The 27,717-nt window shown below is 47.1% G+C and overlaps 1 protein-coding gene across 2 annotated transcripts; it reads left to right on the top strand.

The window, feature by feature from the left end:
* Positions 1 to 511: 511 nt before the first annotated feature.
* On the top strand, positions 512 to 27,717 carry WDTC1 (WD and tetratricopeptide repeats 1). Of its 2 annotated transcripts, XM_056333754.1 has the most exons (17): positions 512 to 886; positions 1,926 to 1,988; positions 8,109 to 8,256; positions 10,386 to 10,469; positions 11,387 to 11,433; positions 12,683 to 12,794; positions 13,248 to 13,435; positions 14,085 to 14,267; positions 14,586 to 14,680; positions 15,738 to 15,853; positions 16,986 to 17,061; positions 18,356 to 18,452; positions 19,623 to 19,796; positions 23,044 to 23,279; positions 23,658 to 23,826; positions 24,248 to 24,440; positions 24,591 to 27,717. In XM_056333754.1, the coding sequence occupies exons 3-17, from the start codon at positions 8,149 to 8,151 to the stop codon at positions 24,786 to 24,788; spliced, it is 2,076 nt and encodes a 691-aa protein (XP_056189729.1). In that variant the 5' UTR covers positions 512 to 886; positions 1,926 to 1,988; positions 8,109 to 8,148; the 3' UTR covers positions 24,789 to 27,717. The 2 variants fall into 2 exon arrangements, with proteins under 2 accessions (XP_056189729.1, XP_056189728.1); XM_056333753.1 differs by lacking the exon at positions 1,926 to 1,988.

The raw sequence follows: 27,717 nt of genomic DNA, 5'->3' as shown, positions 1-27,717 counted from the left end.
GCGGCTTCCCCTGCGGCAGGGTGATCCGTGCGGGATGGCTCCTAGCCGCAGCGACGGGACGACCACAGGGTCATGGAAACGGGGGCCGCAAAGCCCAAGTCCCCGATCCAGGCCGTCCTTGAGGGCGGGTGCGGCGCAGCCCGGGCCCCCACTGGGGCGAGTTCGTGAGGCTGCTGCGGCCCAGGCCCCGCTGCGGCCTGCAAGCTTGAGTGGAGCCGGGAGCAGCGAGGGCTGGCTTTAAGCAGCCCGCAGGTTTGGGGATGGGGGAAGGAGAATCGCGGCAAGGCCTGGCGGGAGAGACGGAGGAATGTGACCAGGCCCTGAGGCTCAGCGCGGCAGACGAAGGCCCCAAGGCTGGCGGCCATAACTCCCTTCGCCGACAACTCCCAGCAGCCCCTTCGCGACGCCGCGCTCCTTCCCTCCCCTCCACACCGATTGGCCGAGCCCTCACGTGGCGCTCTGCCTTCCCGTTGGCTCAGGGAGCTGTCCATCAGGGGCAGTGGCGGCCGGGAGGGCAGGCCGGGGAGCTATTCCCGAAAGCGACTTACGCCATTTGCGTGGAGTCGGGGTCGCTGCGGGTGCGAGGCGGGTGGTGGCGCAGTTGGCGTGGCGCATGCGCAGAGTTGCGCGGGGCGAGCGGCGGAGGGGGGTGCTGCTGAGCCCCGGACAGCTGGAGGGGGTAAACAGGGGAAGGGGCGGGGGGGTACGGCCGGGGCCTAGGCCGGGCCGCGCCTGAGGGCCCTCCCCGCGCCCCGGGGACGGCACCCAGTACCTGCGGGGCCCTTCTGGTGCCCTCCCCCATCCGCTCGGTCCCGCTCTCCCCCCGCATGGATGGAGCCTCGCAACTTCTAGTGCCCGCTGCGCCCGCGCCCGGGAGGCCTGACAGGTAACGGTCCGGTGGGCCCCGCCCGCCCCGCAGCCCCTCCTCCCCGGAGCTGTGCCCCCCGGAACCCCTTCCCTGGCAGCTACGACCCCCGCCCCTTCCCTCCCTTACCTGACAGACCCCCCCCGCCCTGCTCTCCCCCTCTCCCCTGTCAGTGCCCCCCAGCCCAGGCCCTGTCAGGTGCACCACCCCCCCATTACCTCCCCTCAGGCACCCCTCTACACGCAGCTCTTTGCCCATCCCTCTCAAGAAGCCCTCCTTTACCCAGCCCCTCATCCCCCATTTTCCCCATCCCTTCTGCCTGCCCTCCTCCTCTAACCCAGCCCTGCTTTCCCCCCAGCCCCATTGATACCTGCACCCCCTGGCTGGTTCCTGCCCCACTGCCAGGTGTAGTCCCTGCTTTTTGACTTCTCTTTCCCCTTCCCAGAACTGGCAATGCCCTGTTGTCAGGGTCTTCTCCCTCTTCCGAAGGGCTGACCCTGCCCTGCTCACCTTTCCCTTGCTAAAGCCTTCGAGTGGAACTTGCCCTGCCCCGGTGGGTGCCCTGCAGCCCCTTTCCATGGAGAGCAGATCCGCCTTTCCTCCACTGCCCGGTGTCCAGACTCCTTCCTGGAGCTACTGGGCCATGTGGGTCTGGGCATCGGGGTGTTACTTGTGCTGTGCTGAGGTGTTGGCTGGCATCTTCCCATTCTTCCTGTGGATGGCCGTGTCATCTGGAGGATGAAGGCTAGAGGTGGGATGCCAGCTTAGAGGGCTGCTGCCTGAGCTATAACCACTGCGTGGGCCAGCGGCTCCAGGCATTTCAAAGTTTCCCTGACATTACCCTTCTCTTGTGCAGGGTCTGTCAGGTCTCAGATCCTACCTCTTCTCCTGTCCACCTCTGTTGTGAGCAGCTCCTTCCTCTGTTGTTGGCTGGCTCCGTGTTCTGAGCCATCTGTCCTGGGGAGCAACTGCTGCTCCTGGCAACTCCTTCAGCTGTAGCAAAACCTTCTTTTTACTAGGTGTTTGCTGCTAACCAGGTCATTTCCTCTCATTTCTCTAGGTTTGTTTAAAAAAGATCTACGTATATATTTTGATTTGATCCGTGACCTCTTGGAAAGTCAAGGTAAAGAGGCTAGGGAAAAAAAAGTTGTGAGGCTAAAGAAGCCTGCTGAGTTGGGTCCGAGGTGGTATTTGGATGGGTGAAGTAATTTATAGATGCTTAAGGGAAGAGTCATAGGAATCTTCCTTTGGGCTGAGTTGCGTATCTGCAAGGCTTGTAGCATGCAGAGTGCTGCTTTTTCAATGACCTTGAATTTGGAGGCTGAGAAACTTGGGCGCATCTAGACAGTTAGGAATTGGATTGCTTATTTAGGATTTCTGATTTCAGAATGAGTCCTGCTGCTTTGTGGAGTTTCTTAGTGTTGATGGAGCTTTTTTGAAGGGCAGTGGTCCCCAGGTTTGAACTTTGAAGCCTGTCTCTGCAGAGCAGTTCTCTGTGTCAGTGTGTTACTGTGCGTGTGAGGTGGGGTGTGTGTGTGCAGGTGGTTCTGTGAGGGGAAAATACATTCAAGCAAAGGAGCAACCCCCCAAATCCTAGCTGCATTGGGACTGTTCAATATAAAAATGACTAAACTGTTTGCATTATCAGTGTCAAGGCTTTGTTTCCAGACTTACAGCAAGTGTTTTGGAAAAATTCGAAGAGCCAGCTGGGGAAAGCCAGAGAATCTTCCTCCCCATACCCCAAAGCACCCTTGGAAAGTGTACTTCTGCAGGAGTTTAAGGGGCTCTTAAGTTACTGTCCGCATAAATACAGCCTAGCAAGTTTTGAGCCCACAGCCTACAGAAATGTGGGGCTTGTTAATTTTTGACTGTAGATTTAAAGGCCAAGTGTTGCGAAAGTTTTTTTTGCCTCTGGAGCTTTGCACTGCAGGAGCAGAAGAGTCCACAAATGAACTGCAGGTGGGATGGTCCTCTTTATGCTTCAGGGTGTATATAGTTTGAGAAGAGGCTGTAACTGTGGATGAGGTGACAGCTGTAACTAGATCCCAGGTTTTCAGTCCTGTCTGGGGTATTTCAGGCAGGTTTGTAACAGTGAGGGATGCGAGGTTGTTGTCCTTGCTTGGAATTGAGTGCACAGATGCTCTGGAGGGGTGATGGAGAAACGTGCTTCGGTGTCATCTAATAAATGGTGAAAAAAGATCATGATGATCTCTTATGTGTAGCAAAGTGAAGCTGCTTGTGGGGTCGTCACTGGTAGCAATAGTGCAGATTTACCCTGAACTGTTCCTCGTCACTGGGACTTAATCCTGTCGTTTCATGAGTTGCTTGTGCAGGTTTAGTTGAAAGCCAGAGAACTGCATGAATGGTTTTGGAAACAATATATCTAAAAGTGAACAGAATTTGCACAGCGGTTTTGCTGAAATAAAAAGCAGAGGTTTTGCTGGAAGAGGAACATCCTATACCAATTTACATGCCTTTAGTGTTAACAAATGGACAGACTCTTTGAAGGGGCTTCATGATTGGAAGCTTATATGTGTCTGAGAAATGGGAGGCGCAGTTTATTCTTGTCTGATTATATCTTTTTCCAGAAGACCTACAAATCTTAGAGGATTTTATGCTTTATGCCAGGGTCAATTTCTAACATAGTTAGAGACTGTTGATCTACATGTACAGTGGGGTGGTCAATATAATCTTTAGCATTAAAAGCACTTAATGCTTGTTTCGTAGTAGGAGCTCTTACACGTATTAACTCGAGAACTAGGTAACTATTATATTTGTGGTGAATGTGAGTCTGGGATTGTGACCAGTTGTGGTTAATGGACAAGATCTGACCTGGAATGAGAATTTGGGACTTCATAATTCTTCGTGATTCCACGGTAATTTCAGATTTCCAAAACCTTTGTGGAGTACCTGTTGAGCAACAAAAAAATAGCATCATGAAAGCAAGAAAGGCTCTTGGAGTCTTGGCCAAGCATATACAAGTATTCCTGGAGACCTTTAAGCATTTTACAACACTCAGTAGCCAAACCAAGCCCTGTCTAGGCAAGAGAGACATCTTAGGCTTGTGCATTCCTGTTTGACTGTTTTTTTTCAAGCCTGTCCCTTTTTTTTTTTTTTTTTTTTTTTTAATGATCGAATGTTAAAAGCATGCACCAGCATCTCAGGTATACTAGACACCGAACAATTTGCTAGCATAGCCTTGGATGCTGATAGTAGCATGTTTAACATCAGTTTTGCATCAGGTGTTTTGTTTAAACTCTGACTTACTCTGCTTTGTCAACTAAAGGGCTGATTTCATGGATGATTTTCTTCACCCGTATCTTTTAAGAAATAAAGTTAAGATGTGTTGATCTCTTGTTGAATGACAGTCTGTTGAGAACACCTCTGTGTTACCACAGCTGACAATGACCTGTCCAGAGAGTTGGGAAGTGCCGCAACCCACCTGTAATCATAAAACCACATGCAGATAGAGCAAGCTCCTCTGTATTGCTGTCTCCTCCAGCCAGTGTGTGTGTGTCTCAGAGTTCTGAAAGGTATAAAATGCTGTGGCAGTGGGGACTTTGTTGAAGAGCAAGGGAATTTGAGTCTTTCTTAAGGATGGTAGGTTTTGGGGGGTTTGGATGTCTGTTCCCTTTGAGCATCCTATTCATACACTCAAAGAGTCGATTTATAGTGTGTTAGTGGTTTTGCAGTAACTTACTTAGCGGTAAACTGGCCTCTTGTTATGGGTTATTTGTGTCTGTAGTGTGGGAGATCTGTATTTTTTTCATGAACATGCATTTCTCCATGCGTGTCCTTCAGGTCATTTGGTGCCATTTCTTGCTAGATAGGAGTTGAATAAAATGGAGCTGTTTAGAAATTAGCCATGACTAGAGGTAGGAAGTCTGACAGAAATACTTCCAGGGCTCTTAAGAGAGCAGTGGGGTGGTGACTGCCTGCTTGGCTCTGGCATGGTATTAGGGCTCTTTGGGGTCCTAAGATGAAAAGAAAACTAAACTGGTTTTAAAGAGGAAGACAAGCAGTCCCTGCCTGGTAGGGAGGAAGAGGAGTCAGCCAGGTGCTGCTTGGAGAGGGGGGACTGCAGATGGAGTCTGGGCACATTGTGGGGAAGCACTAGGAAGAGTGGAAAGCTGTGGACAAGATGCTGGAATGTTGTCCCTCGTGTCTCTTGACCATGTACCTTGGGTTAATGGATCATTCACTTCTCCGGAGAAGTTGTTTAACTGTCATCAGTCACTGGTTACGGGTTCCTGCGGAGAAGTGCTGTGTGAGGTTGGGTGGCTGGTGTGTTTAATAGGAGGAGGAGGGGAGCCTTGGGATACAAATTAGAGGTAAGAAGATCTTGGGGTTTGTACAATGAGTACCAGAGTCCCTTGCCTGAGGGGGTGAGCAGCTGAGGCACTGCAGAACAATGGAGGGTCTCTGCCCTGTTGCAGCTGTGGATGGAGAAAATATTTGTGTACTGAGGGTTTAAGGAGGCCAGTCTGTGAGGATCCAGCCTAGGAGAAGGGCAGGTGGAGGCTTGTTAGCTGGTAAGAGCGTCTGGAGAGACTGCAGGAGAGAGATCACAGATACCATTCATCCCAGCATGTTTAGTCTATCCAAACTGGAAGCTGCTGTTTGAGTTAGCAGTCCTCTTGCTTACAGAACTTCGCAAAAAAAGCATGCTTGGCAACCACATCCCTGTGGATGTCTCCAGCAATGTAGTTTATTTAGCCTAGCTGGCATGTTTATGTCGATCTGGCCTTGCACACAAGTAGCCATGGATCTGTCCTGGTTTCCCCTGTTTACCTCTGAGCTCCAGAGCCAGCAGGAACCACCTGCCCTTGTGCCGAGGCACTTTGCTGCAGGTACCTGCTTCCTCTCCTTCCCGTGCTTGTGAGCTGTTCCTAAGGGCAGTTATTGTTGTCTCCAGATAGACTCTGCTTCCATAAACAGGCAAAACAATTACCCACGCTAAGCTCATGTGGAAAGCCAGAGGAAGGTATCAAAATCTGATAGCTTAATCATCCTACTACAAGAATTAGTGTGAAATACTGATGATAAATGCAGTCACAGTGCTGCCTCTTGCTGTTAAGCCTGGGAGTGAAGCAACTATTTGTTACTTAACATGAGTGTGTGTGAGGTTAAAGATGCTTAAAACATGAGGTGTCTTCCCGTCTTTCCTGGTGCTACTTCTGGAGTAAAAGGAATGTGAATTAAATATGTATGTGATGAACGGATACACGCACACTGCTCAGTTTCAGGCTGGCCAGTGGATTCTAGGGGAGCCCCAATTTATGCACTAGAACAGATGAAGGGGTGCAAAAAGATCTCGGCTGACTGCTCCAACATCTGGGGGGGTGAGTTGAGCTGTTTCTGCCACAGTGAACTCGAGATGTGTGACAGAGGCCACTGGCTTACTGGACACATCTGCTGCAGAGACTAGACTTGGATGGTGGTGAGTCTGGCCTGCTACGTATATGTCTGGGGTTTGAATCGGTCCCAGTGAAAGGACAGCCTCGTTAGCCCTCGCTGGGTATGGACTGGGAGCAGGCTTGCTTTGTGGAGTCCTCCCGCTGTCCTGGCTTGCCTTGTGTTCAAGGATGGCGTTCTCACTGTGGGAATTTTATGAATTTTATTCTCATCATACATACAGAAGAGGACTGGGGTGCAACCGTGAGGGCTGCTTGTCTTCTGCTGTCTGCAGTAGGACTGTTCGTCTTCAGAGACCTGCAGACAGCTCTGCCTTTTCTCTGGCTGTTATATTGGAGAGATCCCATGGCTACCCTAAAAATCCTACTTAGGAGCTCACTGCAAGAAAATCCGATTTTCAGTTTGTTTGTATGGCTTTTCTTGCTATCGGTAGGTCTAGTGATGTTTCAGTGTTCACTGTGGAGCTGCACAGAGGAGCCAGCAGTGTTAGGAAAGCAATCTAAGCTTCCACTTTGGACAAACTCTGCTTTCGGTGAGGAAACGTGAATTCTTGGACCTTCCTACCCATGGGGAAATGCCTGTGTGTGCACACTAACAATTTTTTGAAAGCAAATTGAAGTTGAAGCCCAGGACTTTAGGGATCGCGGGGTGCAGAAGCCTTGGTTTTGCTGTGCAGTGGAAGCTGCAGTATGGCTGCACAGCCCTCAAGTCGCTAACGATGGAAGCCCTCGCTTTGCAGCAACCTGACAGATGAACCGGTAGATAATCAGGCAGGTTTATCAAAACTTCTGCCTGACCTCAGCGGAGTTATTTGTTGCCGTGTTTCTGTGAAATGTTCTTGTTTCAATGAATCGGCATTTCCTCATTCAAAAGAGGACACATTTGGAGATTTTGGCTTGTTCTGCTTATGAATGCTTTTAAACAGAATTTAAAACTATTGGGTTCATAGGACAAAACGGATATTTAAATTTAATTTTTAAAGAGAATTGTAGAAATAATGAAATGGCACAGTGCAGGGCCTGCAGTATGTAAATGAGGTGAATTACATCATTTCTCAGAGACTAACCAGTCCTTTGCTAGGCAGCCTGTCCAGAGCAGGGTTGTGACAGTCACAGTGATTTGAATGTTTTCAGGCAGGTGTAGCTAATTCTATGGGGTTTAAATTGTTTAGGTTAGTGCATTAAATATGGAACTCCATCAAGAGTGTGAAAAACTCTTTAATTTTGCCTGGAAATACAACTTTATATGGTCACCCCTTTTCTATTACTAAAGTAATGGGGTGTTCAGATGACAGTGTCACCTGGTGGTTGGCTGTTGTGATTTCTAAGGAACACTAATGCCCTTTTGTTTTGGGTTGGGGTTTTTTTGGCTGATAATCAAATGTAGCAAATGAGAGAGAAGAGGTGGCCAAAAATATTGATGCCTTGTTTATTCACAATATAAGAAGTCTTGTTGGTTGTAGAGCCAACAAATGTGAAATTGGGCATGAGTAAACATGTAATGGTGGGAGGCAAGCTGTGAAACAGGATGCTTACCCGGGACTTGCAGGGTCTTTGCTAGCATAGAAACATGGCTTTTCTAGGCTGATGCAGTGCTGGAGTTCTCGTTGCAAATTTCCCCACAAACTAGGGATGGCTTCTTAAGTCAGACATTGTTCAGTCTTACATTGTTCCTTCCCATCCTTGAGTTTCTTCACGGACCCTTCATACAAAACTTTTCAGTTCTTAGCCACCGCTATTTTTTTGAAAATAAAGTACTTGACGTTGTGTATGAATGGCCTAACATGTTTGTATGCCTGCCTTTGTACCCTCCCTGTTCTATCCTGCAGGTAATTAAATGCTCTTAGTGTGGATCTTTGCCCTGTTGGCATGCTTGGATGCACAGCAGCTCTTCCGATAGCTTCTTTCCGTCTGCCCCATTGCAAGAAGATGGCAAAAGCAAACATTACCAGAGACATCATCCACAGACAGATCAAGGTATGTGTTAGCCAAGTGCTCGCTTGTGTTGGGTGGAGAGCAGATGGAGAATCGGTGTTCATACTGGATTGGGAGGTGCTTGTGGTGTTGCCTTTACTTCTGAAAAGATCTCTGCTACTTATATATTGATAAGCTGTATAAGAAGCTTAAGAGAACAAACACATAGGACCTGTTACTATCCTTAATGAAGGGCTGGGATGAAGTATGACATAACAGAAATACAGTTCTTCTCCCTAGCAGGAGCACACCATGCTAGTTTGACATGAGCAGGTCTGTTCCTTTTAAGTACAATGTTGGAGAGAGAAATATGGCTGCTTGTGTTTGGGCACCATAAAGGACCCTTAGCTATCTTCCCTCATGAGTTTTCTGTCTGCTTCTTTATGTGTTCTCTTCGTGTGATCTTGCCATCAAAGGTATTTTCTGACTGTAGTAAAGCTAATGATCTCTGTCTCAGTCTTTTTCTGTCTCTTTCTTTAAAGAGTGGTGTGTTGCTTCCTTTGTGTAGGGGAAAAACTTCTGCAGTGGTTGGATCAGTCATCTGATGGCTGCATTTGTGAAATATCTCTTAACGTGAAAGGACTAGCTGCAGCAGACACAATAGGCAATTATTACTTGGGCTCTGAGGCCTTAAATCATTTGCAGCTTTGCTGGTAGTCAGCATTCACAAAAGTGGCCAGAATGAGGAACTAGGAGCTTGAATGCTCACTTCACTTTACAGTTTGGTACCAAACTTTGTCTTATAAGGTTGTAGTTTAATCCGTGTGCAAGGATTTATTTTGCTGCTCTAACAAGGAAGGGATGGTTCTGTGGTTAGAGCATTAGCTTGGGACTTTTTCACGCTGTCTGCTCTGTTAAGACTTTCATGTGTGACCTTGGGAAGATTGCAAAGTCTGTCAGTTCCTTGTAGGAAAAGCAATATCCTACTGCACAGACCTCACAAAGCCACTGAGGTTGCAATAGCAAGGCAATTATAACCACAGCACCTTGCACCGGGCCTAGCAGCGTTTTGGGAATGCTATCCGTAAAAATGTGTCAAGGGGTTTGAAGCTTGTAATAGAAGTTACTACAAAAAGCCTGTTTTGTTTTTCCTCCAGTCCCCTTATATTTGTCTCCATTTCATTTTCAAATAGCTGCTGTTGTGTGGAGTTCATTTGTTAACATTGGTCTGCAGAGCTGTAATGTCGAATGCTAGTTCTTTGTCTGCTCTGTGGCTACAAACATGTTCCTAGTGCCATCAGTGCAATTTTTGACATTCGTGTTCTCATCTATAAAAGGTGATAACGAAGGCTTAAGTTGTCTTCACGTGACTGTAGCGTGGCATGGGACAGAACCAAGGCTGGATCAGGTCCTAGGAAGGAACCTCCTTGGACATTAGATGTTCCATCCAAAATATGACTTGCATTCCCTTTTCTTCATGCCTGCCTCTGCAGTTGGCCTTCTTTCATCGAAGCCATCTGCTAATGCATCTGTGAACCCTGTGAGATCACAGGGGAAACAACTGTCCTGCTTTTCTTCACCTTCATTTGTACTGACGCAGTTCTGTGGCAGCTGTTCCCTTCCCTGTAGAACAGGCTGTGCTGTGGTACTGCAGCTACGCGCTCCTACACCATTTCTGATGAAAGAAGCCATCTCTAAAGGGTGTTGTTCAGTTACATTCCCCAATACTTTGCCCCGTGCTGGTGGTGCTTCAGCACAGATTCTGCGTAATGGCAGACTTCTGAGCAGTTGTGGTCTAGTACTGCAGTCGTCAGGAGCGAGTTGCTTCTGAAATCCATGCCAAAGGGTAATGACAGGCATTCCCAGGCTCTTCTGCATCTTCTGTTTCTGGCCCAAAGCAGGCAACTTATTCTGTCTTAGTGTGGGCCTCTCAAACCTTGTCTTGGCTACCCTGCTGAAGCCTGGCAATTGGATAAAAGTCATTTAAAACCAGTTCAGGGGTAAGGATTACAAAGTGCCTACCTGGGGATGATGTAAATGATGTCTCCCTGCTACAGGACAGGTACCTGATGCTACGGACACCCTAATAGCGGGCAAGGTCCCTGCTTGGTTTTTCAAGTTCTTGAGTCTTAAAGGGGAAAAGGAGTGTCTTGTTTGCTGTAGTCAGTGTGGTGCTTGTCTGCTTTGTGCAGGAGAGGGGTGCGCTGGGCTTCGAACGACACTATCATGTCACTGATCCATTCATTCGTCGCCTGGGCCTAGAAGCAGAATTGCAGGTAAGTGGACAGTGTTTAAAGAGCAAACTGAGCTGCTGCTTGGACAACTTTCTGCAGAAACAGCAGCATGCAAGAGTGTATGGAATTCTCTCGTATGGGATAGGCACTGATTGCTTAGTCCTCTAAACTGCATTAGAGCCAGGAATAGCTCAGTGAGATCTTGTGTGAGCTTTCTGCATTACCTAATGCACCTACAAGCGAGCCTTTAATGGGTTGTACCAGCTAATCCCAGCAGTGGTGCCTGAAGACAGTAATTATGAACGATTCAAGATACTCAGCTCCAATGCTGAAGAGTGCAGTGTGTGGCCTAAAGAGTAGGTTGTTGTATTGCAGTCTGACACAGCTTAGGAAGATCTTAAGATTGTCTTGGTTTGGAGGAGGAAAGGATTCTTTTGTCCCCCTTTTCACTTGCATCTTCCGTATCAAATGCTACTCGGTGCTCCCCTAGTCTTTCCTGGTACAGTTAAGTTGGATGAAGATGGATGATATAGTCACCCAGCAGCAAGGTGCTTCTAAAAGAGTTATCGAAAGTGCATTTTCCCTGCATTCCCAGAGAACCTGTACATGTAATTTGTCAGCCTAGCCAAGGGCTTTTGAAGCAAAGTCACCTTTCCATGTGTACAGCGGGATTTAATCTGTAGCCTGTGAGACTAAACTGCCATTTTATTCAATGCTACTTTTTTTGTTATTTGTTTCATTTTGCCTTTTCTACCCCAACTGCTATAGCATGTCTGTCTTTTCTGGAGATGCTTATCTGTCCTGTGGGTGGTTTTTTGCAGAGCTGGAATAAAAAAACCAAAACCTGCTTGTATTGGAACAAGTTGTTATATGCGGGGAGCTCATTGTGTCCTTAGAACAGCTCTGTTGGATAAGTCTGAAATTTGTGTAATACCATCTTCCCTTTTTTTCTTGCTCAGGGTCACTCTGGGTGTGTCAACTGTCTAGAATGGAATGAAAAAGGAGAGTAAGTATTTGGCTTGATTCAGGGGATCAACAAACTGATAACCCCAGGTTCTCCCAAGAGTAGGATGTAGGTCATTTTATCATAAGCACTGCTTCCCATTTCTATTAAACAGGAGCTCAAGCTCAAAGTTTGGGGCTATAGTAGAGCTTATGCTTCAAAAAAGCTTTATTTTGTTAAATATATCCAGATATTATTAGAAATGCTCCTCTAGTGAGTTCAGAAGGGAAATGGTCAGACTAAGCAGTGGAGATTGACGGTTGCTACTCTTCTCTTAAGTGGTATTATGGATTATAATGGATCTTTAGGATTTGCCCAGCTGGTGGTGACATTTCCCCACCCCCTTCACCATGCCGTTAAAAGCTTCTGCTGGGGGACACAGATATATATAAGGGAGAGAGGTAGAGCATTTACCCCTCTGCAGTTTTCGAGGCAAACTAAATGTAAGACCATTTCTGTTAATCACGTGGAATGAAGAGTATCTGCATGAGAAATGACTGGATGGAAGGAAGAACGAACGTGTATTTCTTGACACGCTTCTTACAAGATCCAAAGTCTGCTGTCTGGTACTTTTCAGAATTATTTACCAGTGAAAATTTCATGTGCTTGAAAGAGATCTGGCTACAAGGAAATAAGTTTAAAACAGCTGATAGTTGCAGATGTCAGATTCTTTTGCTTGAAATGAAGGTAGTTGTACTTGAAGTGAAGGTAGTTGTACAAGGCAAACGGCGCCTTGCAGCACCCCTGCCACACCCTACACTTAAAAAACTGCCTGTGAATCACTAAATGAGCCCTGGCTTGGGACTGCTTGGGCACATCTGAAGTCCAGGAATGAAAGCCTTGGCTTGGGTTCGGGAATGATGTGGCACGGTTAACGCAGCCAGGCTAATAAGGAAAATGGAGGCTCTGCATTTTGTTGTTGACCAAATGCTCCTATTGTTTTCCCCTGGGCCATCTGAATCTGTGGTGAGCTGGTTCAATGAGCTAAACCAACGAAAAACACTCGCTTTTTTTTTTCTGTTTTTTTTTTTTTCTTTTCTATGGAGTTGATATTTGGCTGGTTTAGCTCCCTGAACAGGCTGAATGGATTGGCGCATGGGGAGCAACAAGAGCGCATAGCTGGGAAAAGAGAGAGGAAGTGGGCTTCTTAGAGCTGAATTAACTTAATGGCTGTCTGTGGTCAAACCACTCTAAGAAATTGGTCACAGCTTAGAGCAGAAGAATATGTGATGCATACTTCTGTTTCTTTCAGCTTGTTGGCCTCTGGCTCTGATGACCAGCATACCATTGTCTGGGATCCTCTGCACCACAAGAAACTCCTTTCTATGCACACGGGACATACTGCAAACATATTTTCTGTCAAGGTATGCGGTTAGAAGGAATGAACAGCTAACAAAATCAGCAGCCTAAGCAGCAGGAGAATAGATCATTGCTGGAAAACGTTCTCCTGCAGTCAATTCCTGCTCACCTCCACCCCCAATAATTTAGTATTTCTAATGTTAGGAAAGAATTGCATTAGATCTAATACCTGCACTTCTTAGTTTATGCATCTCCCAGGCTCATCTCATTCTCTCTGTAGATTCAAAGGAAATGGTTGTAGCAATTGGGATGTGTGATGAAGAGACTATTTTGTGTGCTACTGTAGCTGGTGACTCTTTGAGTGTGCACATGGGCGTATGTGTAAATGTAGGTAATAACATGGGTCGTCCCGTGTTCCTAAAGCAAGCTGCTCTGTAAGCTGCCAGGACAGCTCAGCGGTATCTATGTGAACAGCCTCAGCACTTCTCAAGTTTGAATGTCAAATCTATCTCCCACAGTTCTTGCCACATTCAGGGGATCGGATCCTCATCACGGGAGCTGCAGATTCCAAGGTGCATGTCCATGACTTGACTGTCAAGGAGACCATCCACATGTTTGGAGATCACACCAACAGAGTTAAACGGATTGCCACAGCTCCCATGTGGCCTAACACCTTCTGGAGTGCAGCAGAAGATGGGCTAATCAGGTACAGAACTAGTTGTTCTGCCCCCACATTAATTGGATTAGGATCTACTGCAGTATGTACTATGCACAGATCTGAAAAGAGACTGTCTCTATACTGAAGAGCTTAAGCTAATCTCTCCCTTTCCTGAAACTGGAAGGATTCATCTTGAAATGTAGACTCCGCTGATAAATTCTCTCTTCAGTTCCTTTGTTTTCCTCCACTGAAAAGGGAGGCCAAGAAAGGAACATGTCAAATGGAAGGGAGATACAACAATAAGTGACGTTTCCCTCCAGAGTCATTGAGATGCTTAAATGAGTAATGTTGCTACGAGAGTTTGTTCCACTTTTCGTACAAGCTACTGTTTGTGGGGTCATGACTTGGAGTTTAATTTGAATAAATCTGTGCACATTAGGGAGTTGGTGTTCATGGTTATTTTGACATTGTGTATTGAACTGAGATGCTTCCAGTAACCTGTGGCACAAATGACTGTTAATGTCGTTTGTGTCACCTCATCATGCGCAAGCCAGATAATGAGGTGTAGGTCACTACTGAGCAGTATAAAGGTGCTGCTTTGAGTGGTCTTCAGCTTGGTCACCACGGAAAGCTGACCTGTCTTACTGCTGCTGTTGTCTAGTGACATGGATTGCCTGACTCTCCCTTCCCTTTGCAGACAGTACGATCTGCGAGAGAACAGCAAACGTTCCGAAGTCCTGATAGACCTGACAGAGTACTGCGGGCAGCTGGTGGAGGCCAAATGCCTGACGGTCAACCCCCAGGATAACAACTACTTAGCAGTAGGAGCAAGTGGACCCTTTGTACGGCTCTACGACATACGCATGATCCACAACCACAGGTGATGGCAACTAGCTTTTCTGGGCCTTCTGGGCAGCCGTGAAATGTACAGAAATCTGTTCAAGGCTCTGGTGGGAAGGGGAAATTGCAATGATCTGGCACTTGCGTGTCTCACTGTGAAGTTTTACCCAGCCTTTTCTGTCACCCACAGTCTTTTTGACCGGTGTGAGTGCACTGGGGTGGTGTGAAGCAGGCTTGTGACTGCACAGCTGTACAGGCATGAGGCCTTGCCCTCACGTGTGAACAAGAAGTGTCAGCATAGGTCAGGTTTCCAGCAGTTGAATGCTGTGGTTATAAGACTGTTCTTCTTTTTGGCTAGAAAAAACATGAAGCAGAGTCCTTCAGCTGGAGTACACACATTCTGTGACAGACAGAAACCCCTCCCAGATGGTGCGGCGCAATACTACGTGGCAGGTACTGGGACCTGTGCTGGGGGTGACTGATGGGACTTCTAATGCCTGGAGTGGAGTTCTACCCATCACACAAGAAACCACAGCTGGGAAGAGTTCTTCTCTGATACAGAGATGTTCCATGGAATTGCAGTTTATTTCACTTCTATGCTGTGAATTCTTGCTTATGTTACCTGCCCACTTTCCCTGATTTGGCAGTGGTGTGTGGTGGTGAGCTGGCCTTGCTTCTTGTCTAGTGTAAATGTCTTTTTGTACTTTTATTGGAAAGTCAAGGATTAGATAACCTGGGCGCTGTAGCCTTTCTCCTGGAAATGGTCCCAGCAAGGCTGCTGTTCAAAATCTTTTTGGCAAAGAAGTGGCTTGTCCTCATCCTGCAGATGACGAATCAGCAATGCGGTATCTGGGCAGTCTAGTGACAATCTTCTCCAGTGCTCGTTATTTACTATCTTTTTTCCCCAAAATGTTTGGGTTTTTTAGAATATCTTAGACCAGCATGTTCAGCAGACCCAATTTTGACAGTCTTGCTTCAAATTAGTCCCACTAGAGGATTCCTTAGGTCCCCTGAATTGGTCATGCAACACATCTGCTGTCTGAAGCAAAAGAACCTGCGTGTGAGCTGAATATTTAGGAGCCTTGCTTTGGTTGTGCCAAGGGCTTTACTAAGGAAACCTGATTAGAGGGTTGAAGATGGAGGTATTTGTTTGCAGATGGCCACAAATCACAGAAGCCAAATCTGCAGTGAGTCCCTAAAACTGAGATTTGCTGTGTTCTGCAGACTTCATTGTTAGCAAGCTAGTTATAATCCAGTCTTCACTTCATATGGAGATGGCCTTGCAGAATTGATATCTAGAACTTGTGAAAAGGCAGCTGTGCACATCTATGTGTTTTGGTGGCTAATGGAATGATTCAATAAACAGCAGTAGGAAAAGGAAAACCACTTAGGTGTATGCACTTCATGACATTACTCTCCTAACAACCTCTTGTAAAAGGCAGCAGCTGGGGTAGGACAAAGACAGCAGTTACTAGTTACGCTAATACTTACAGCCCTCTTCTCTCCACAGGGCACCTTCCAGTGAAGCTTCCAGACTACAACAACCGGCTGAGAGTTCTGGTGGCCACGTACGTCACCTTCAGTCCTGATGGCACTGAGCTCTTAGTCAACATGGGAGGGGAGCAGGTAAGGAGACAGCTACAGTTTGGCAGAAAGCTTCACCTTCGGTTGTGTGTGTTGGATCACTGTACGTTGTTGTGCATTCTTGAAAATGGGTATAGCAACTTCTCTGTGGGTAATATGATTGATTTTTAAACTGCTTTCTGATTCATTCAGGTTAAATACTTGGTACTAGGAATTTATTTGTTATACTACTGCGGATCAAACTTAAACCGCATTCTGTTCTCGTTTTCCAATTCACGTTTCGTTCTCTGGAAGAGGAAGAAAAACAGTTCTGGAACTGACCTTTGCTGACCTAGAAAAGATTTCATAACTCATTCTTGAAACATCAAACTGCTTCTGTAATAGAATCTAGTGAATAAGGAACTTAGAGAAGCAAAGGCCTTCACCTGGAATATTGATTGCTTTAATTTTAAGCGCAGGGTGATATTCATGGATCTTTTGTAAAGCCTATCAGTGAAATGAGAAAATCCTCCTGACAGCGTTAATCAGCATGGATTAAGGAGGAACTTCGCTTGTGGGCAGGTTACTCTGTGGTTGTCCTCTGCAGATCTTCCTCACACGTGCACTCATTCCCTGTAAGAGAAGGTGTTGAGTTAGATGAATTGTGGGTCTGATCTGAGCTGTCAGTTCCTATACCAGTACAGTTTTAAATTAGGGCTTTGCAGGGCTGCTTTTGAAGTTTCTCAGGAAATCCTGGTTTCATCTTAGACTTTTGCCTTGGTTTAGTGTGCTGCCCCTTTTCTGTCAATGAATGTTTGATTTCTTCATGATCACTGTGTTAATGAAATAGTTAAAATATCTTATTGGAGTTGAAGCTTTTTGAGCAGGTTGGTCTGTGGTCAGGTCATCTGTTAAGTTCTGTAGGTGTGGAGAGGGCTTTCTTACCTTCAGAAAGACACAGCTCCCATTTCTCAGCATTATTCTTTCTGAACCCAATGCTGGAATGGAACACACCACTGGTACTGCTGTCATCCTGTATGTACTCATCTATAAACAAGATTCCCAGTTAGAAAACTGGAAATAGAAAAGCACAAATGTGGAACCATATACCCGTCTAGCCCTGGTTTATTTCTGTGACTTGAGCATCTATGTTTTGCTGACTTTTACTGTTTCATTCTCTTTCTTCATTCCTTAGGTCTATTTGTTTGATCTAACATACAAACAGCGACCATATACTTTTCTCCTCCCAAAGAAATGCCATACTTCAGGGGGTAAGTATGATGCGATTGTGAAATCACGTACTACACAACTCTTTTTCAGGGGGCAGCTCAGAGTGGGCAGAAACTAGGAAAATTAAGTAGGGCACGGCTGTTGCTGAGGTGTTTCTGCAGTGCATTTCATACCCTGAGCTCTAAAACCCTTCTACACAGTGACAAAATGGGTGTCTGGAGGGGAGAAGTGAGCTGTTGGGAGTTGTACGTGTGTGTCAGCTAAGGAGAATGCGTAAAGCTGTTCTGAAAGAATAAAGTAGACTTTGTAGAGTGGTTGAGGTCCTGGTATCCAGCCTTCAGCTAAGGGGGAAAGCTTTGTGAACATGGAAATGGTACATTGTTTTTATTTTTTTGAACTTAATAGTAAAATGTAGAATACATCTGTTACCCGTTTATATACCCATTAGGAAGGAGACAGAATGATCTCTTCCCCTAGTCTAAGAATCTGGCCTGGCACTAATATCCCTCCTGGTGGTGAGATAGTTGAGTCAAAAAGTCATTTATTTGATGAGTAAGTATATCCAGAAGCCTTTTTATCCCTGGCCCTGTTCCTTACAGGGCCTGTTTGTACACAGATATTGCAGGCAGCACGCAGTGAATCGCTGCAGTGTTGTTCCCCGGGCAGAGGCTGACTCTTACCAGGGAGTGTCCCCTGCTCAGCCCCTTCCCTGTTCGCAGCGTGCTCTGGCAGAGTTTGATCTGTGTACTCGGTGTGCCTTAGGCCTCAAGATAACACTCACATCCTGGTGGCAAATACGTGCCCTGCCTGCTTTACTCTTCTGTCTTGAATGCATGTGGGTGATCTGTACTGTGGTATCTGGTGAGATCACGCTTTAAATGGCAAGGACAGCGTTTGAACAGGCTCACAGTGGTACAGTTGCAGCAAACACTCCACCCTGTTGGGCACAGAAAGTTCAGGCAAGGGCTGTGAAAGGCGGTACCAGTACAAAGGCTAAACTTCATGTGCCTGCACGTCTCTGCACACTGAAATCCCTGAGCAGTTCAGTAGACTGCTTGGACAGTGTCCCCAGTTTCCCAGCCTGTGAAATGGTTGCAGGAGCACTCCCAGCTGCAACATAAATGTAATTTGTAGAAATATAAGCTGGAATCATGGAAATTTTATTTCTGCTCTGAATGGGGCAGTGGTGTTGGCTTGGCTCTGCTGTAAAATAAACCCTGAAGCTTCAGGTATTAGTTTCTATAATCTACATTGATGCTTAGTATAGAGATATATATATATATATAGTTATATAGATAGATAGATATTGGATTTTTTTTCCCTCCTAACCTTCAGAAGTGCAGAATGGAAAAACCTCTACCAATGGAGTGTCAAATGGCATCCATCTCCACAGCAATGGCTTCCGCTTGTCCGAAGGAAGAGCACATGTGAGGTAAGGAGACAGCTCTGCCTTATGGCTTTGTTCTTGTCCTCTTCTTCTTGCCAGGGTTAGGTGCTGCTAAACAAGCCGTGAAGTGCAAATCCTCATGGCATGTTGATTTCATTGTCGTGGCCTCTGTCCTAGGAGCTGTATTTGCTTCTGGCACGTGGGCTATGAATGAGAGTCAGATCAGGCAAGTGTCCTGGAAGAAATGGTGTCCATGAGGATTGTTCCCCTCTTATGATGAATTACTGTGGACAAAACTAAGAAATTATTTTTTAGGCCTGGAAACAAAGTTTCCTTAGTTGTCCTGAGTGGTTGTTACTTCCTGACCTGCCGGAACTGTGTCTTAGTAAGTGGGAGAGGCTGTCAGGTCGAAAGGGCCTTGCTTCCCTTTGCTTTTTTTGAGCACCTTTCTGCTGCAAACTGAACTGAAGCAGCCAAAATTGCTTTACTACAATGACACTGGAGTCATTACTCCTTCAGTCTGCATGTGGGCTAGGAATGGATGGAGAGCCCTTTTCTGTTGTTCACGCTGCTTGCTTTCTTTAAGAGGAAAATGCATTTGGGGCAAAGCAGAAGCAGGCTTGAGGCACATCTTGCTGCCTCTCCCTCCAGCTGATGAGACATGGTTAAAAGTCGAGACAGTTGCTTAATACCATATATGGGTAGTCTAGGTTCCACCAAAGTCATTTTGTTGAATGTTTTCAGCTTGTTTCCTCTAGATGGCCCCTCTACCACGGCAGCAGGGATGTGGCTGGAATTTTTGGGTTGCTGAGCATGGGCCTTGTGCAGCCCTGTGAACTCAGATGCTTGGTTTCCTTCTGAATTTGCATTTTGTTATACGTTGCTGAAAGAAGACTGGAAATGTGGTTTATGCGGTCAAAGCAAAGGTGAAGTCTGAGGGATTAGGTGTTTAAAATGCCCACTGTTTAATTTTGAGTATATGTCTATGTAAAGAAAAAAGCGGGAACAGCCAAATGATGATCAAATAGAAACTTTCCTCCTAAATTCAGGTTATTCAGGTTCAGGGTCTCTTCTGCCTTTTTTCTGAAACTTCTGGTATTAGCTAACGCTTGCTGGACTTGTGGAGCTAGAACAAAACACTGCAGACGTTTAACTGGAGTTAGCAGAGCATTAGCGTGTGAGACTTACCTGTGTTCCTTTCTTCTTTCACTTCAGTCCCCAGGTGGAGTTACCTCCGTATCTGGAGAGAATCAAGCAGCAAGCCAACGAGGCTTTTGCTTGCCAGCTGTGGACTCAAGCCATCCAGCTATACAGCAAAGCAGTCCAGAAAGCCCCCAATAATGCCATGCTGTATGGAAACAGAGCTGCTGCCTACATGAAACGCAAGTGGTAAGGAGGCAAAGAATTTCAGAGTTTAGTGTCACAGGCACTGCTGGCGCCTGACTTCCGAGTACCACAGATACCTTGTTGTCCACTGCAAAGCACCTGCCTTCCCTGTGTGCGGAGCAGGGTTGGGGTCGTTGGATCAAGCCATAAGTGGGTCACCTCTGGCACAGAACAAGGGGATTACACAGCAGCATGTGTTGGAGAAATTACAGCCACAGATACCGCACAGGCAAGCACAGCTGGTAGTAGCTCATCTTTTTGCCTACTGGCATGCTGAGTAACGTTCTGTTCCTTTTGTGTTGAAAAAGAAACCAAAAATCCGCATCTGAGTAACAGCATTATGAGTGTCTCCAAGGGTGTTTGCATTTCTTTGGATGTTCTGATCTGCATTAGAGTGTGGCTCTAAATCTGCTGTCGGTGGATGAGGTAATGGTTACTATGCTTTATAACTCCATACCTCATGATATAAGATTGTTGTAGGACTACCTGGAGTTGGTTTGGTTGCTGCTTTATCCAAGTAACTAGTACTGCAGATAGTCAGATGTGACCCGGCAGCTCCCCTGTTACCCCAGCTAACCCACATTCCCCTTGACTGGAAACAAACCTCTGAGGGATCTGGGGAGGTGGCAACTGGTGCCTCAGAGTCTGGGGGAGTTCTGTCTTGGTTGTTGCAAAATACACTGTTAGCCTCTGCAGTAGGTAATGTCTTCTCTGACCAATAGCCAGAGCTGCATCTGCAAGATACAGCCGAGTTATTTTAGTATCTGTCCCCTTGAGCAGAGTAAGACTGAGTAGCATGACTTGCCATTAACATATTTAAAATAGCTGTGGTCCTTCATCTACATTTGCTTTGTGAGGATATCCTTCTCCTCCCCCTGCTGAAATCCCCAGTATGAATTCTCCTATCTTCTTGCCAAGATAAAGAGCAGCCAGCAGTTGTTGTGACTGTTGGTAACTGGCCTACTGGCTGTTTTGCAATAGCAGAGATTTGGGAGCTGCCTCAAAAAGACCTCAGTGTTCAGAGGAGAAGAACAATAGGTTGGGATTAAGGAATGGAAGACAGAAGCTGAGTGCTGATCTCATGAATGACATTTTTCTTATAGGAATCGTTTTTTCCCGAAGGATGTTGGCAGATCTGAACCTTTCTGTGTGTCAGCTAGTGCTTTGCTGCAGTTTTTGGTAGCAGGAAGACGTGCAAATATATGCACAATGGGTTTCTGTCGCATGCAGCTATTAGAATTTAAATAGTATTGAGCTGATACCTTCTCAGGTGCAGAAAAGATGGGGCACTTTTCTGCTAGGAACAGCTACTGGTTATGGCAGAAGGTGGCTGGGATGTCACCGAGAAGGAGGGTGAAGCAGTTGGACAGTGGCCCATGCTGAATGACTGTGTGACTCTAAGGTGTTCTGCACGTTGGAGCGTTGGAGCAGGAGCAGCTAGAGGCCACCCTGCAGAATACTGCAGGTCTTGCTTTGGCCTCATTCTCTGACTAACGGAGAGATCTAGAAAAAAGGGAGGTCTGTAATTTCCTAACCTCCCCTTGCTCATCTCCCTTAAGATGCTACTCCTACTCTGCAGCACTTCTAAGGCTGTCCTTTAAAAATTTGCTCATAAAAGCCAACTGCATCATTCTCCAGATTGCTTTGAGCAGTCTATGTTGACAGTACTTAGCTGATCTCTAGTTAGAGCATTTTTGCACAAGCTGAGTCAAATCTGTAACAATGGGAGAAGTCACTGTCTGCTTCACATCTCAACATGTACGTTTTCACACCAGTCTGTTGGGCAGTCGGACACTGTAGTTGAGGTTGAAGGATTTTTGAGGGTGGCAAAGCAGCTAATAGCCCAGTCAGCTCTGAAAATGTGAGACACCCGTCTGTCATCGTAACAGGTAACTTGCATTCACTGTTTCTTTGAATAAAAATGGCCTGATGCTGTGCATCCAGCGTCCTGGATTAACACAGACACAGTGCTGCTAAGACAGCCCTCAAGAACCATATTTTTTCTGTTCTGCTGCAGTTCTCATGGGTAAGGCACTCCACCTTCTGTACTGTGCTAGCAAGCTGTAAAATGTGGCCAAAATCCACCTAGACAGGAGAGAGCAAACAGGATGAATGGTTTGCAGAACATGCTTGTGGCACTGAATAAGCACTGCTTAGCACATAACCCAAAGATTTGGAGCTCCCTTTAATAAGTAGAGACATGGGAGCACCTCTTCCCTGACAAAGGCTCCACATGACCTAAAATTGTCACTCTGTGGAGGGCACAGGGCAGTTTGCCCCCTGCCTCTTGGGACTGTTTCAGACTTGGGTAGGTGCAGTGCACGTAGGTTACAGGTGTGAAACCATTATTGTTATTAGCCATCATACGGAGACTTGGCACTCTCTTAAGACAGACTGGTGCCATTGAACAGTTTAGGCTCGATGCTGGTACATCAGGCATCAGCTCAAGCTGTTTTCTCAGCCTCTGTCAGGCTGAACTGAGTACCAGCACGCAAGGCTCATCAAGTCTCCCCTGCTCCCAGAGGCATTCTTATTCCCACAGCCGTGGAGCTTAGGGAAGTCCAGCGTAGTCTCCAGTAACTGTAAATAGGATATAAATATCCATTATGATACTAGTCTGCTATAATGCTGCTTTCTAAAACTTAAAGGGTTTTCCTATAAAAGCGAGAAAAGACTGCTGCTTTAGGGATTTGGCCATCAGGGCTGTGAAGCCCAGTGGTGGTCCTGTCGCTCCTTCCCGTGGGCCGCGGTGGGCAGGGGTGCGCGGTGGGCAGGGGTGCGCGGTGGGCAGGGATGCGTGCTGCCACGCCGTGCGTCCACCAAGGGGCACGCGTGAGCTGCCGTGCTCTGTGGAGGCCCCGCTTGCCTTGCAGGAGAGGCCTTGTGTCTGCTTGGCCAGAGGGCTGGTGCATCCTCCATCTTCAAAGGACTTCCCGAAATGTGTTACAGCAGTGAGCTCTGCTCTGGCGGATTTAAAATGGCAGGTCAAGACTTGCTGGGCTCCCCTGTGTGGTCACAGTGCAGGGCTGGCTGTGTAGGTGTGGGGGTGCGTTTGGGAAGCGGGGCTTGGTCAGATGGTGCCCCTGAGAAGCAGCAAACGCTGTTAGTAGGCGAGCTTGTGGGGTGTCCGCTTGCGTGGAGAGAGCTGGAAACAGCAAGCTTTGGAGTGAGATGAGGGCTGGGAAACGGCAGTGGAAAATGTATGCTGTTTCTGCTTGGGCTGTCTAATCCACCACTCCCTTTTCTTCAGGGATGGGGACCATTATGATGCTTTAAGAGACTGCTTGAAGGCCATATCCTTGAATCCATGCCACCTGAAAGCCCATTTCCGTCTTGCCCGCTGTCTATTTGAACTCAAGTACGTGGCAGAAGCACTGGAGTGTCTGGATGACTTTAAAGGGAAGTTCCCAGAACAAGCACATAGTAGTGCCTGCGATGCATTAGACAGAGACATCAATGCAGCCCTCTTCTCCAAGAGTGATAACGGTGAGTGCCAGTGTTCGGTGTGGTTCTTCAAGGTTATACTAAAATCTAATGATCGGACAAGGAATTTTCTCCTTAAACTGCCACTCTGAAGTAAAGCTCCAATTTCTGAGGGAGGTTGATTGTTACTATGCACAAAAACTGGCCTGAGCCTGTTCTTGCCGTGTGCCTGGTCCTGGTTTGCTCTTGAGCAAGAGTTATGATAAAAGGAGTCTGATGTACCCAGGAGATAATCTGGGAGGAAGCGTGTGCTCTAAGCCCAGCTCCCTGCTGGAATTGTCCTTAACTGTTCTCTAAAGCTGTTGGGGTCTCCTGGAGTGCTGTTTGCTTAGAATGTGTTCCTCCCCAAATTGTGATGAGGGAAATCTGTTGTCCTTCCAGCTGAAGACAAGAAAGGGGGTGGCCCCATCCGGCTGCGAGCCACAGGCCGCAAGGATTCCATCTCGGAGGATGAGATGGTGCTGAGGGAGCGCAGCTACGACTACAAATTCCGATACTGTGGCCACTGTAACACTACTACAGACATCAAAGAGGCCAATTTCTTTGGCAGGTATGTTGGCAGAGCGTATAGGGATGCAGGACAGGAGTGTGAGCAGCAGCAGAGTGCTCTCTTCCATCGGATAAAGCTTCATGCGTAGCTCCATGTGACTGTTCATAAAATGATGCTGACGCTGGTTTGCAGGGTTGAAAAAGATGACAGAAACCCTCCTCCTTGTGTGGCTGCATGAGTAGCTGGTTGAGTAGCAGATCCACAGAGGACCCGGTTGGGCTAGCGTTTCAGGAAATCCATTTGGGATTGAAAACGTGAATCCCGGGGATGGAGGGAACCAACACAGAAAGCTTTATCTGGATCCATAAGCGTGAGGGGTGGCAGCCTGCTGATTGTAGAAGCCAACTGAGATTCTCTTGTCTACTAGAGACTAGCTTTGGCTCTGAGCTGTGATCTCCAGTCTCTGCTCCTCTCACCCTAGCAATGCACAGTACATAGTCAGTGGGTCAGATGACGGCTCCTTCTTCATCTGGGAGAAAGAAACCACCAACCTGGTTAGAGTGCTGCAGGGAGACGAGTCGATTGTCAATTGTCTCCAGCCTCATCCCAGTTACTGCTTCCTGGCTACCAGTGGCATCGACCCAGTTGTACGACTGTGGAACCCTAGGCCAGAGGTAAGAGCCACGGTGAAAGACTGTCTTGTCATGAGATGTAAGAGGTACTGGCCTTTCCTACTGGGTTGTCTTGATAGTTGCAGCAGCAGTAACAGCCCCTCTTTGGTCTTAGTGCTGCCTCGCTGAGTTCTCTCCCTTCTTGTCTTGCAGAGTGAAACCCTTAATGGCCGTGTGGTAGTAGACATGGAAGGTGCTTCCCAAGCTAACCAGAGACGAATGAATGCAGACCCGCTGGAGGTGATGTTGCTGAACATGGGGTACCGGATTACAGGACTGACCAGTGGTGGGGCTGGAGGCTCAGATGATGAAGACAGCTCAGAGGGGCAAGTCCAGTGCCGGCCCAGCTAAAACAGAACTGCCTCTCCTTCCTCTAATTGTTTGGCTGAAAGGGAACATAGTTTCCTTGGTCCTGAACTTTCTCTGATGAATGACTGCACTGTTTCGCACTATGCACAGAGTAGGACAAGCTGGCAGGGGCAGGAGCGACCGTCTCTTTAAACCATCGCCACCACCTCCTCCTTCTCCCGTCACGCTACTGAGCAGCATGGCAGTGCAGTCCGGGGTTTGCCTTTAGTGGAATTTAGTCCCAACAGGGGTGTCTGAGTTGTCTATAAGCAGTGTAAGCTGGTGATTTTTTTCCCAGAGCTGCTGTATGATCTGGTACAGGGGGATGTTGCCCGATTCATGCATTTGCAGAGGGGATGTTAAATTCCTGAATAAAACACAAACCTAGGGCAGGGGTTATGGAATGAATTTACTGCAGTGATCTTGGTTTTGAAAGCTTGACTCTGCTTTTGTGCTACCAGCCTGTCTAGAGGCCCCTGGTTTAGGATTGTTGGCCATGAAACACCTGTTGTGTCCCGTAACATCTTTCTTCTGGCTTCCATCTCTTAACACGTTGTCACCAGATGTGGCTGTGTTGTATTAAGGACTGGATATTGCCTGTCTTGTCCCTGGGCATCTTAGTTGATGAATTGGTGAAGGCACTGAGTATGTGCAGCTCAACAGGGCAGGACGTGCTTGCTCAGTTCAGATACTTCCTTCTGTGGTCTATGAACCCATGGAGAAAGGTGACAGCGATGGGAGCAGGTTCCATCAGAGACCTAGGACTCGCGTAGCTAAAGCTGCTGAGGAAAAGGGCTGGTAACAGCACTCTTCCAGAGTTTCTCTTTCTGTTGCCCAAACTGTGTAGCTGTATTCACCTTCTCTCCATGTCACCTGCGCTGGAGCTGAGAATGTTGCCACCGTGTATAAGTTGCAAGTAAAGTTTCGAGGTTTTAGACAGCAGCGGTTTTGTGCGGTCAGCTGCTCTGTCTTGGCTTAGGTGGGCCTTCTCCGCCTCATCGTTGGCGTAACATCTGACGGATTAGTGGTCCTCTCAGGAACCCTCCTTCCTCTTGACGCTTTCCACACACTGACTCTGGCTGCAGAGCCAGGAGGACACCTAGAACACAGCACTGTACTTCATTCCTTCCCCTCTCCTGTAACGTGCAGCCCTGTTTTTCCCTCTTGCAGTTGCCAAACACTAAATATCGAATAGATCTTACACAGCTGTGCTAGAACCGAATCCGAAGAGGTTGGGGTTTTTTTTAGGACTATCAACTAAGACCAAAGAGCCCCTGGAGATCTTAACTGCTCTGTGCTGTCTCGTATCTCTTACTGCTGAAGGTCTGAACATGCTAGCCTTGGTCCCAGGGGTGTGAGATGTGTGTCTGGGAGTGTGTGTGCATGTGTGTGTGCTGCAATAGGGCTGTTCTTCCATGTGGTGCAATCCCTGGTCTTCCTGTTGCTGCTGTAGAAAGATGAGAGGCCTCCCTTTCCTTCTCTGGCTGCCAGGCATTGATGAGAGAGACTGCACAGTGCTGGCTGATGAGGGTAACGGGCTTCCTCTCCCTTCCAGAACAGTCTTTATGAGATGAGTGAGCCTCGTACAGGAGGGAGAGAGGTCAGTCTCATAGCTGGCAGCATCTCTCCAAGGACACTGTTCTCTGCGGAGAGGTCCCACACACCTGCCTTGTAGTCTCAGTGGAACCAAGCGGGGCCTGATCTCTGGCCCTCAGACAAAGAAGGGCATCTACTTTTTCACGTGTGAGTGAAACCGAGCCCTAGTGAACCTCAGTCTTGTGGCAGCATGCCCTTGGGCACCCAGAAACAGCTGGCTACCCTTGTGCTCTGCCAGGCTGCGGTGGCAGGCTTGCCCACCATCTCCTGCTGGAGCAGAGCCCTCCTGGGCCAGGCTGTCACTGGGATGCTGAGGGCATGTGTGCCTGTTTTCACACAGTACCGGCGCCGGTGGATCTGACTGCTTGCTCAGTTACCTGTTTGGTTGTGTACAAGCTCCCCCACCCCAGATGTACCCCAGCACTCAAGGCTTCTCAAAACTCAGAGACAGCAGAAAATTCTTCTCACTTGGGTGGCTGCTTTGACTGGTCTGGCCTTTTCTGTTTTTTGCTTAAGGCTTTCCTGCTAGACGCATCCTTTTTTTTTTTTTTTTTTTCCTCCTTCCTCTTCTCCTCCCACTCAAACTTTTTTTTTCAGCTTTCAGTAGACAATGTCTGCAGACTTTGATTTTTTAAACTGAGAGACTGAGGTGGAAAGCTCTGAAGAGAACAAACCTCTCCCTCCCCATTCACCTTTTGCTGTGGCAGCTATTTTTTGTTGGTTTTACCCTTGTGAGACAGTGCAGCTCTTTTACCTGCCAGTTGCAGTGTGAAAGCTACAAGATTCCCTGCCTCTGCAGTGGATTGCTTTTTTTAATGGCTGCTTTGGTTTAAAAAGATAAATAATAATGGGAGAGAAGGGGAAAGAAAAATCTTTCTGCCTCTAGCCCCTTTTCCCCTTTTTGTGGGCAGATTACCTGCTTTGTCGCTTGTTAAGGAGGAGTTTGTATTTATTGGTGAAAGAAAAAACATTCTGGGGAAGTAGGGAGATGTTGCTTTATTGACCTCTGCTGTTTACTTCAACCCCCTCTTTGGGAAAGCTTCTTCCTGCTCTTTCTGGTTAACTCTTTCTAGCCTGGGGTATGCAGAAATGCCTCCTTTATTTTTGTATTCTAGCAGTGGGCTCTCCGTTAGGAGACTTTAGGATTCTCTTAGTGTTGCAATGACCATGGCTTCTCGCTTTTTCAAGTACTAAAGATGATCATCTCGTAAATTTTGCCCCTGCAGTTGTAGAGGTAACACACAAGCCTTACTGCCCTCATTAGAAGGAGCAGAAAACTTGTTTCTCTGGTCCCTGGAAGAGAAAGAGTTAAGCAATTAAACATTTCTTTGTTCTA

The sequence above is a fragment of the Falco biarmicus genome, chromosome 3 (assembly GCF_023638135.1).
Source record: "Falco biarmicus isolate bFalBia1 chromosome 3, bFalBia1.pri, whole genome shotgun sequence".
In the NCBI taxonomy this organism is placed as follows: domain Eukaryota; kingdom Metazoa; phylum Chordata; class Aves; order Falconiformes; family Falconidae; genus Falco; species Falco biarmicus.
This window is presented reverse-complemented; position numbering and strand designations above follow the sequence as displayed.